This window comes from Balaenoptera acutorostrata, chromosome 2, assembly GCF_949987535.1.
Source record: "Balaenoptera acutorostrata chromosome 2, mBalAcu1.1, whole genome shotgun sequence".
Lineage (NCBI taxonomy): Eukaryota > Metazoa > Chordata > Mammalia > Artiodactyla > Balaenopteridae > Balaenoptera > Balaenoptera acutorostrata.
The window spans coordinates 126293477-126305824 of NC_080065.1; the positions used below are offsets into that span (position 1 = coordinate 126293477).

Below are 12348 nucleotides of genomic sequence, written 5' to 3' on the forward strand. Positions count from 1 at the left end.
AGGGGACGCGGGTTCGATCCCTGATCGGGGAGCTAAGATCCCACATGCCTTGTGGCCAAAAATCCAAAACATGAATCAGAAGCAATAGTGTAACAAATTCAATAAAGATTTAAAAAAAATAGTCCACATCAAAAAAAAATCTTAAAAAAAAAGATAAAGTTTATATGGAAATACAAAGGGACAATAATAACCAAAGCAATCTTAAAAAGAATAAAACTGGAGGACTTAGCAATCAGATACTAAAACCTATTATGAAGTATAGTAATTAAGATAATATTGTATTGTGGGATAAACAAAGAGAAAATGGGAAAAAAAGACTCTTGAACAGAACTATGGACCCCTGATTTATGAAAAAAATGGCACAGCAGAAACAATTGGGAATGGAACTTCTTTTCAATAGATGGTGCAGTCATTTGGATATTTATATGAAAAAAAATAATTTGACCCTAGCCTCACTAACATGAAAAAAATAATTTCAGGAGGATTATAGCTCTAAATGTGAAAAGTAAAGTAAATGATTTTTCAAAAGCACCATACAACAATATTTTCTTGACTTTAGTGTATGCAAAGATTTAAAGAAAACACAAAAAGTTCTAACCATAAATAAAAAATATTGAAAAGTTAGAGTAAAAGTTAAGAAGTTTTGTTCTTCAAAGATACCACAAGAGAGTTAAAATGCATGCCATAGAATGGGAGAGACTATTTGCAATGCATACTTCTAACAAAGTACTTATACCCAGAATATATAAGGAACTTCTAAAGATCAATAAGAAAAAAAGACAAGTACCCTAAATAGAAAAATAGACAAAAGACTTATGTACTTCACAAGAATATACACTAATAAAAATAACCATGTGAAAAATGTGCTCAATTTAATTAATCATCAGGGAAATGCTAATTAAAATTACAATATGACATCATCACACACTCATCAGAGAGGTTAAAATTAAAAGATGTTATCAAATGTTGACAAGCATATGGAGCAACTGGAACTCTCACTCTGCTGGTTTTGGTAAAACCACAGTTGAAAACTGTTTTGCAATATCTATTAAAGCTATATATATATGTGCACATCTTAAGGCACAACAGTCTAACTCCTAGGAATATAGTAAATATAAATGCACACATAGACACCAAAAGACATATACAAGAGTGTTCATAGCAGCACTACTCAAAATATTCCCAAACTGAAAAACCCAGTGTCCATCAACTGGAGAATAAAAAAACAAATGTTGGTATAGTCATACAATAGAATAACATAAAGCAATGAGAATAAAATTAGAACAATATGTAACAGATGAATTTTACAAAGGTAATGTTGAGTGAAAGAAGACAAACATAACAAACACTCTATAACTCCATTTCTATAAAAGTTCAAAAAAGACACACACACACAAGCTCTATAATAATAGAAATCAGGAGAGTGCTTACCTTTAGCGGGGAGGGTAGTGACCAGACAATGAGAGGAGGGGGCTTCTAGGGTTTTTGTAACATTTTAATTTTAATTTAGGTTTTGCTTATGAGTGTGTTTACTTCCTGAAAATTTTTTGAGTTGTACATTCATGATTTATGCCCTTTTCTAATATGTAATATTTAAAAATAAAAATAATTTTAATAGTGTAAACTTTTGTAAACATCCATTATTGCTTATTTCTTGAATATAATCAAATAAGAATCACACAAAAGAAAGTTTCTTCGAGTACTCAAAAGATATTTTATGAGGAATACTAGTGTTTTAGTTTGTTCTGAATAGTATTCTTTCACTGGAAGTTAACTTAGCACATGTTTATTTAGAACTTACAATAACTGAGAAGTGGAGATACAACTGGGAACACTTCTGTGACTTAAAAGGTTCTAACTTGGAATGAAACGGCAAATACTATATGCAATAGTAAATAAGGACGCCTGGTGGTGCTGCAGGCTAGGAGTAGGAATGAATGGCTCTGTGGATACCCGGGAAGCCATTAAGCTGGGAATCAGAACTCTGAATGCTTTCTAAAAGAAGGAAGCATTTTACATAAGATCTAGAGGCAGAGATCTCCAGAGAAGGGCATCGTTCTACTGCAGGTCAGTCAGAAAGATCTAATTCGAGTTTATTTAACCAAATCATCTGGGTTGATTGCATACGGAGTTGAAGAAACTGCACGTTCTTGAACAGGGTCTGAACAATGGAGACTGCACCAGCAAAAACGCTACAGAAAAGGCAAGTTATCTTTCTTGCTATATTGTTGCTTTTGTGGGAGGCTGGCTCTGAAGCAGTTAGGTATTCCATGCCAGAAGAAACAGAAAGTGGGTCTTTTGTGGCCACCCTGGCAAAAGACCTGGGGCTCAGGGTGGGGGAACTGGCCAGTCGGGGCGCGCGAATCCATTACAAAGGAAATAAACAGCTCTTGCAGCTGGATGTAACGACCGGGAATTTGCTTCTATGTGAAAAACTAGACCGGGAGGTGCTGTGTGGGGCGACCGATCCCTGCATACTGCATTTCCAACTATTACTGGAAAACCCGGTGCAGTTTTTTCAAGCTGATCTGCAGCTCACAGATATAAATGACCATTCCCCAGAGTTCCTCGAGAGGGAAATGCTCCTAAAAATCCCAGAAAACGTCCAGACAGGGACTGTGTTTCCTTTGAAAATAGCTCAGGACTTTGACATAGGTAGCAACACTATTCAGAATTACACAATCAGCCCCAACTCCCATTTTCATGTTGTCACTCATAATCGCGGAGATGGCAGAAAATACCCAGAACTGGTGCTGGACAAACCGCTGGATCGGGAGGAAGGGCCTGAGCTCAGTTTAACCCTCACGGCGCTGGATAGTGGGGCTCCGCCCAGGTCCGGGACCACTGCAGTCCGCATTGAAGTCGTGGACATCAACGACAACGCCCCTGAGTTTTTACAGTTGGTCTATGAGGTACAGATTCCGGAGAACAGCCCCCTAAACTCCTTAGTTGTCACTGTCTCCGCCCGAGATTTAGATGCAGGAACGAATGGGAATGTAGCCTACGCTCTATTTCAAGGTGATGAAGTTACTCAACTGTTTGTAATAGACGAAATAACAGGAGAAATTCGTCTGAAAAGGGCATTGGATTTCGAGTCAACTCGATATTATAACGTGGAGGTTGCAGCCACAGACGGCGGGGGCCTTTCAGGAAAATGCACTGTAGTTATAGAGGTGGTGGATGTGAACGACAACGTCCCTGAACTGACCATGTCGACGCTCACCAGCTCTACCCCAGAAAACTCCCCAGAGACTGTGGTGGCCGTTTTCAGTGTTTCTGATCCAGATTCCGGGGACAACGGTAGGATGGTTTGCTCCATCCAGAACGATCTCCCCTTTCTCTTGAAACCCACATTCAAAAACTTTTACACCCTAGTGACCGAGAGGCCACTGGACAGAGAGAGCAGAGCGGAATACAACGTCACCATCACCGTCACAGATATGGGGACACCAAGACTGAAAACCCAGCACAACATAACCGTGCTGGTGTCCGACGTCAACGACAATGCCCCTGCCTTCACCCAGACCTCCTACACCCTGTCCGTCCGCGAGAACAACAGCCCCGCCCTGCACATCGGCACCGTCCGCGCCACAGACAGAGACGCGGGCGCCAACGCCCAGGTCACCTACTCGCTGCTGCCGCCCCTCGACCCGCACGTGCCCCTGGCCTCCCTGGTGTCCATCAACCCGGACAACGGCCACCTGTTCGCCCTGAGGTCCCTGGACTACGAAGCCCTGCGGGCGTTCGAGTTCCCCGTAGGCGCCGCCGACCGCGGCTCGCCCGCGCTCAGCAGCCAGGCGCTGGTGCGCGTGCTCGTGGCGGACGACAACGACAACGCGCCCTTCGTGCTGTACCCGCTGCAGAACGCCTCGGCGCCCTGCACCGAGCTGGTGCCCAGGGCGGCCGAGGCGGGCTACCTGGTGACCAAGGTGGTGGCGGTGGACGGCGACTCGGGCCAGAACGCCTGGCTGTCGTACCAGCTGCTCAAGGCCACGGAGCCCGGGCTGTTCGGCGTGTGGGCGCACAACGGCGAGGTGCGCACGGCCCGGCTGCTGAGCGAGCGTGACGCGGCCAAGCACAGGCTGGCGGTGCTGGTCAAGGACAACGGCGAGCCGCCGCTGTCGGCCAGCGTCACGCTGCACGTGCTGCTGGTGGACGGCTTCTCGCAGCCCTACCTGCCGGTCCCGGAAGCGGAAGCGGCGGACGCGACGCCGGCCGACCCGCTCACCGTCTACCTGGTGGTCGCCTTGGCGTCGGTGTCGTCGCTCTTCCTCTTCTCGGTGCTGGTGTTTGTCGCGGTGCGGCTGTGCAGGCGGGGCGGGGCGGCCTCGGTGGGTCGCTGCTCGGTGCCCGAGGGCCCCTTTCCGGGCCACCTGGTGGACGTTAGCGGCACGGGGACCCTGTCCCAGAGCTACCAGTACGAGGTGTGTCTGACGGGAGGCTCCGGGTTAAATGAGTTTAAATTCTTGAAGCCGATTCTCCCCAACCTCCCGCCCCAGGGTGCTGGTGAAGAAATAGAGGAAAACGCCAACTTCCGGAATAGCTTTGGATTCAGTTAGGGATCTTATCATGATGCAAGGTATTTGTCATTTATCTCTAATTTCCCCAGATACCGAATTTGAGAAAAATTCCATATTCAGGTATAGCCTTGATTTCCTTTTTGTAATGAATTAGTCCATTTAACTTTACCTTGTCCAATTTTGGAAAACTAAATTCTATTGTCATTGCATTTATTTATAGTACGCCATTCCAAATCCTTGCATGCTGTTGATTTTCCTGAAATTTTTGCTCCTTCCGTTGGTACTTGTTGCAATGAACGGTCTTAATAAAATATTGTTTTCTCTATATTCATTGTTTCATCACGCTCTAAGTTATTTGATGCTAAATAGCAAAAATTTAAAATATTTACATAATATTCATTTTGTTTGCAAAGGAATACATTCATATAACAAATATAATATGTGAGAAAGCATGATGAAAACCAACACTCTTCTATTTACACTTCTTTCCTAGCTCTCATCCTACTGGCAAATAACTTTTTAAATGAATTTTTTAATTCAGTTATAACATACATACAGAAAAGTGAACAAATCCTTAACACAGCTCACTGTATTTTCAGAAAGTGAACATACTTGGTATCAGCATCTTGAAGAAACAAAACATTATTAGCATCCCAGGTGCCACACAATTTACCCCTTAAAATCACTACCAGCTCAAGTATAACAAATATCTCAACTTCCAATACTATAGTTCAGTTTTGCCTGTTTTGAATTTATATAAATGGAATAGTAGCGTGTGAACTGTTTTGCATCTGGCGTGTCAACAATATGTTTATGACATTTATCCGTGATACTGCTTTTAATTTTAGTTCTTCATTCTTGTTGCTGTATAGTATTCCACTGTATGAATATGTCACAATTTATAACCCATCTTACTGTATGTGGATATTTGGGTTGGTGCGTTTGGCTGTTTGAATAATGCTGCTATAAACATTCTCTTACATGTCCTTCAACAAACATGTATATGCATTTCTGTTGGGTATATACCTAAGGGTGGAATTGCTACTCATTTAGTAAGTGCATGTCCACTTTTAGTAGATAGTTCCAAATAGTTTTCCAAAGTGGTTGTCCCAGTTTACATTGCTTTCAGCAGTGTCTGGATATACCAGTTCCTCAGCATTCCTGCCAATACCTGGTATTATCTGTCTTTCATTTCATCCCTTTGGAAAGCACTCTTAAACCTTCATTTTCTAACTTTTTAAATACTTTCTTATCACTAAAGAATATGTTTGTAACTTTTTCATAAACTTTAAACAATTAATTTCATGCTATTGTTGTTTGGTATCCGGTACTTAAAATTTCTCTCATACATCCTTCATATATAGCTGTCTCACTATTTTCTGTTACTTCTCTGCTCAAACTGAAATCTCCATTTATTGTTCCACTAACAACAGTTTCTTTGATTTTCTTACATGAAAGAAACTAATAGAATTCTTATTCTTCCTGTTACTTGTTTCTCCCTTATACTTTCAAACCTCTCAAAAATGAGCTTTTACTTTTATATAGTTAGGGTTAATGACCCATTCTACAACTGTAGCTAAGAATTCCTTGTTTGTCTATAGATGTTTTAAAACCTGAAAAGCAATGTTAAAAATTTACTTTTAATGACCATATAAATTATGAATGCCCTGCAGCTAAATATCACCAGGAACACATTATATCAGAACATTATAGTTAGTAAAGGTGGGTTTACTGACTTATAATGAGGGAGACTGCACACCATGGGGAACCATGGGTCAACTCAGTAACAGTGCCCTACCAAGGAGTTAGAGGATTTGGGCTTATGTCAGGTGATTGGGGTAGGGTTCAAGAAAGTCTCCTTCTTTCCTTCTTTTTTTTTTAATTCCTTCTCTTTGCTACAGTATATCCTCTAGTGGCTTCCTAAGAGAGGGTGCACAAAAATAAACTTTCTGTGTCTCTGCATATCTGAAAATGCATTTAGTTTTCGCTTCCACTTCATAAATGTCTTACATGTTACTTATGTCATTCAATGTTTTATACATTCTAACGATTCATGCCTTTTCATATCTGGTATTGTTTCATCTCTAGTATTATTTCCTGAATAATTGTATTCCTAACTTTAGCTTGTTATGTTTTTCTGAGACTTGTACTTGTTGGATATTGAACATTTTAAATAGTTTCTCTATCTTTCTTATATTTCTCCTTTATTTTACATCTTTGATTTTTCCTCTATATCCTCACTTAAAGTTAGTCCCTCACTTTATTTTGAGTATTTTTATTGAATTTTTAATTTTAGTGGCATATTTAAATCCCTAAGAGTTTTCTTATTATCTGATTGTGTCTTTTCCATAGTAGCACTTGGGATTTTCAAAGTTCACTTTATTTCCTGAATGATTTGTTTCCTGGAGGTTGCATTTCTCTTTTTGTGTTTCTGTGTCATTTGTGGTTTTCATATGTCTGGTGACAGATTATCTGTTCATATGTAAGAAAAAGAAACTGAGTAGCTGGTGTGTAGCAATTGCTGTTTTCTCTTCTCTGCTTTTTTTTTATTCAAGATTTTTTTGATGTGGACCGTTTTTAAAGTCTTTATTGAATTTGTTACAATATTGCTTCTGTTTTATGTTTTGGTTTCTCGGCTGTGAGGCATGTGGGTTCTTAGCTTCCTGACCAGGGATCAAACCCGCATCCCCTGCGTTGGAAGGTGAAGTGTTAACCACTGGGCCACCAGGGAAGTCCCAAGTCTTCTCTGCTTTTGTATGATAAGGTGGTCTGCACCCAGGTTTCTGTCCTGAGTGGAAATTTTGACATGGTGCTCCATGTGAGGTAGTGCAGAGCCAGGTTTATAAAATATCAGACTTTACTTTAAGGGGCATTGTGATGAATGGGCAAAGAACTCTTTTCAGGATGTGGCCCAGCAAGTGTCAGGATACAAAGGTTTTATGCTGGGACTCCTAAAATCTCCACTAAAATATCCTAGTGTTCTCTAAAAAAATTTATTTCTTTAGAAATGAGCCTTAATGTTTTTGAAGGAAGGTCTGGAGAGAAACTAATAATTATTAAAATTATATATTACAGACAATGTATTATTATTATTACTATTATACAATTTCTATGCACCTTACTGTTTTCTAAATTCTTTACACATATCTCATTTAATCCTCAAAATAATGGTACAAATGGTATGCCAATTTTAGAGATGAACAAACTGGACATACAGAATTAAAGTAACTTGCCCAAAGCTACCTAGCTAGTAAGTGGTGGAATCAGGATTTGAGTCCAGGCAGCCTGACCCCAAAGACATTACTTTTTTGTTTTTACTTTTTTCTATTTTGAAATCTATTAAACATTCCAAAAAGTGTATACAATGTATATGTACAATTTAAAATAAAAATAATAAAATGTTCATCACCCAGCTTAAGAATTAGAACAATACCAAGACCTTGGAAATCCCTGTGTGCCTCCACGATAACATCTTCCACCCTCATTATAATCAACCACTATCCTGAATTTTTAATTAATTACTTGTTATTCTTTGTAATTGTATCAGATATGCATATATTGCTAAATAATACATTGTTTGATTTTTGTCTGTCTTTGAAATTTATATAAATGGATTCATGTAGTATGGATCATCTGTGGGCTTGCTTTTTTCAATCATTATGGTATTGAATTCATCCATGTTAATGCAGTTCATTCATTTACACCACTCTACAGTATTCCACTATATAAATACACCTTCACCTTTAAATTCATTTTACTGTTGATTGAATTCTGGGTTGCTCCAAGAGTTTTGTTACCATAATAATACCGCTATAAGCATTCTTGAATACATCTCCTCATGCACTTGAGCAAGAGTTCCTTTTGGGTACAGGCACATCTAGGAAGGTACTGCCTGGGTCACACCAACAACTAGAAAGATACCGAAGTGAATAAAATAGACTATTAAAAGATGCCAACACCAAGATGAAAGAGATGTTGGAAATATCTGACAACGATTTTTAAATGGACTTTGAAAAATGCCTAAATGAGCAATTATAAACATTCTTGAAACAAAAGAAAAAATATTCTCAGAAAAGAAATGTAAAGTTGCAGCAAGGAAATAAAGAAATATAAAGGAATACCAATGGAATTTTTACAAATTAAAAATACAATCATTGAAATGAAAAACAGTGGATGAGCTCAACAACAGGAAGACATAATGAGTCAGGGAACTAGAAGATAGAACAATAGCAATTATGCACGCAATTTGAGCAAAAGAGAGAAAACAGAGTGTAAAAAATTAACAGAGCCTCAGGGACCTGTTGGACAATACCAAGAGATCTAATATTTGTGTCACTGGAATTCCAGAAGGAGAGGAGAAGACTTTCCAAATGTGGCAAAAGATAGAGACCCAGAGATTCAAGAAGCCAAACAAATCCAAAACAAGATAAACAAACAAACAAAAAATTTATACCAAAAGACATAGTCAAATTTCTGAAAACTAAAGAGAAGGAAAAAATCTTAAAAGCAGCAAGAAGGAAATGACACATTACCCATAGGGCAATAACAATCTGAATGAGAGTAGATTTCTCATCAGAAACCATGGATGTCAGAAGAAAAAGGCATATTTTCCAAGTGGTGAAAGAAAAGAAAAATTAACCCAGAATTCTATGTCCAGTGAAAATATCCTCCTGGAAGAAATTTGTTGCCAGTAGGCCTACCCTAAAAAAAAAAAAAAAAGGCTAAAGGGAGTTCTCCAAACAGAAAGGAATCAATAAAAAAAGGAATCTTGGAACATCAGGAAAGAAGGAAGAACACAGTAAACAAAAATATGGGTAAACACAATAGACTTTCCTTCTCCTTTTTAGAATTTAGTTTTCTAAATTATGTTTGACGGTTGAATCCAAAATTATAATACTGTCTGATATAGTTCAAAATGTATGTAGAGGAAATATTTAAGGCAATTATAAATGGGGGAGGGTAAAGGTATGTAAAGGGAGGACTTCAGACTATACTACATAGCTACAGTAATCAAGACAGTATGGTACTGGCACAAAAACAGAAATATAGATCAATGGAACAGGATAGAAAGCCCAGAGATAAACCCACGCACACATGGTCACCTTATCTTTGATAAAGGAGGCAAGAGTATACAATGGAGGGAAGACAGCCTCTTCAATAAGTGTTGCTGGGAAAACTGGACAGCTGCATGTAAAAGAATGAAATTAGAACACTCCCTAACACCATACACAAAAATAAACTCAAAATGGATTAAAGACCTAAATGTAAGGCCAGACACTATCAAACTCTTAGAGGAAAACATAGGCAGAACACTCTATGACATAAATCACAGCAAGATCCTTTTTGACCCACCTCCTAGAGAAATGGAAATAAAAACAAAAATAAACAAATGGGACCTAATGAAACTTAAAAGCTTTTGCACAGCAAAGGAAACCATAAACAAGATGAAAAGACAACCCTCAGAATGGGAGAAAATATTTGCAAATGAAGCAACTGACAGAGGATTAATCTCCAAAATTTACAAGCAGCTCATGCAGCTCAATATCAAAAAAACAAACAACCCAGTCCAAAAATGGGCAGAAGACCTAAATAGACATTTCTCCAAAGAAGATATACAGATTGCCAACAAACACATGAAAGAATGCTCAACATCGTTAATCATTAGGGAAATGCAAATCAAAACTACAGTGAGATATCATCTCACACCGGTCAGAATGGCCATCATCAAAAAATCTACAAACAATAAATGCTGGAGAGGGTGTGGAGAAAAGGGAACCCTCTTGCACTGTTGGTGGGAATGTAAATTGATACAGCCACTATGGAGAACAGTATGGAGGTTCCTTAAAAAACTAAAAATATAACTACCATACGACCCAGCAATCCCACTACTGGGCATATACCCTGAGAAAACCATAATTCAAAAAGTGTCATGTACCACAATGTTCATTGCAGCTCTATTTATAATAGCCAGGACATGGAAGCAACCTAAGTGTCCATCAACAGATGAATGGACAAAGAAGATGTGGCACATATATACAATGGAATATTACTCAGCCATAAAAAGAAATGAAATTGAGTTATTTGTAGTGAGGTGGATGGACCTAGAGTCTGTCATACAGAGTTAAGTAAGTCAGAGAAAAACAAATACTGTATGCTAACACATATATATGGAATCTAAAAAACAAACAAAAAAATGTTCATGAAGAACCTAGGGGCAAGACGGGAATAAATAAAATAAGTTTTAAAAAAAGAGGAAACCAAAGAAGATAACAAAAAGATACTATCTTCTTTCTCTCTATCATAACAGGTAATGCTCTCACAGACACTTCAATGATCTAACTTGATTTTTTACACATACTGTACTGCTAATAATTAAGATTTGCTTTAAAATGAAAAAATAATTTAATAAGCTGTATTTGAGGATGCCTGCAGGCAAACAGAGTGAATAAAGGACTCTGTGAATGCCAGGGATGCCATTAAGTTGGAATCAGAACTCAGACTGCCCACTGAAAGGAGGAAGCATTTAGGATTGAGCTAGAAATAACTTTGTTTCAGATAAGAAACTAAACCCATCCATGATGTTTATGATTGTTGGTTTTACTTCATCAGTGTATCTTGTTATTCAGCTCCTCAAGCAAGTCTGTTCTCAGTAACATTTATCAAGTGAAATAAAATGATCTTAATTTTATCCTGAGTTGATAGAGGTGCTTTTCAACTACAAAATGACTTCATCTGTTCAGTTTAGATTTATTTAGCTTTATTTATTTTAGCTAGAGTTGAAGTATTTTGAAAAATATCCTCATTTTTAATCCTCCATTATTCACTCCTTACCTGAAGTGAATTTTGCTTGAACTCAATTTATTTCACCTCTCAATAAATATGAAATCATTCTTAAATGAATTATGTTTGGTGTATTTTGTGTACTCAGATATGCACTGACCCATTTAATGTATTCTCAGGAAGTTTAGAGATACATTTTCCAATTTATCTGAGCAGAAATTGGTGAGCTGTGAATGAATATAGCCATGATGAACCACCATTGAATTCCAGGGTATCCACTCAAATATAATTCACCTTTCACACTACCTTATTTGGTCTATATTTATAGGACCTAGTGTCATCCTTGTTGTGAGAGACTGGTAGAGGTGATTCTTGAATGTTTGTTTTCTGCATTGCATATGCTCTTACAACAGGGCAATATATTTGGACCTTGATTAATTACTTAATATAGCAGGGAAATTTGACCAAAAAGTTACAATAAAATGAAAAACACTAATAAAATAATGACCATTTCTACCCATAAAAAAATGAAGGGAATCCTAAAATGCTTACTTATGACAGATACCTGATTGCTCCTAGTTCCTCTTTTAAATACTTTAATTTGATTAGATACTTCTATCATAAGTATTTCTTGGCCTCTATTTTCCTAATAGCCTAATTGTTCCCTTTACTGTGCAGGTGTGCCCACAAAACAAAGTATGTTGTTCATATCATTTTATTAGCCATATAATTTAGAGAAATGATTGTGTATTTTAAGATTGGTCTTGCTAACCAACTTTTACATTTTGTATAGTTTGTTGATGGGACAATTAAATAGTATACTTGGATTCAGAAATTACACTGCTCCTCAGAGATAAACTGCACTGCCAATGAATAAAAGTTGGTTATAGGAAGTTTACATTACCTGAGGGAATGATTCTTAAATGTGTTAGTTCGCATCAGAATCAGTTAAGAAGTAAGACTGAACTGCAGATTTCTGTTAGTACTGCCAGATAATTTGATTCAAGTTCTGGAGGGGAGCTCAGGAGTTGACTTTGAAAAAACACCC

General features: G+C 38.1%; 2 protein-coding genes across 2 annotated transcripts in view; both read left to right on the forward strand.

The window, feature by feature from the left end:
* The window catches only part of LOC103012099 (protocadherin beta-4), a 109535-nt gene that overhangs the window by 12619 nt on the left and 84568 nt on the right, over positions 1-12348 (forward strand). The gene's annotated exons all lie outside the window — the stretch shown is intronic.
* LOC114235522 (protocadherin beta-5) lies at positions 1977-6669 on the forward strand. The gene has a single exon (XM_028161878.2). It carries the CDS (start codon positions 2169-2171, stop codon positions 4557-4559), a length of 2391 nt encoding a protein of 796 aa, XP_028017679.2. The 5' UTR covers positions 1977-2168; the 3' UTR covers positions 4560-6669.

Excerpts from the sequence above, each read along its gene's own strand:
- LOC114235522 (XM_028161878.2), top strand. The coding sequence starts at position 2,169 with ATGGAGACTGCACCAGCAAAAACGCTACAGAAAAGGCAAGTTATCTTT.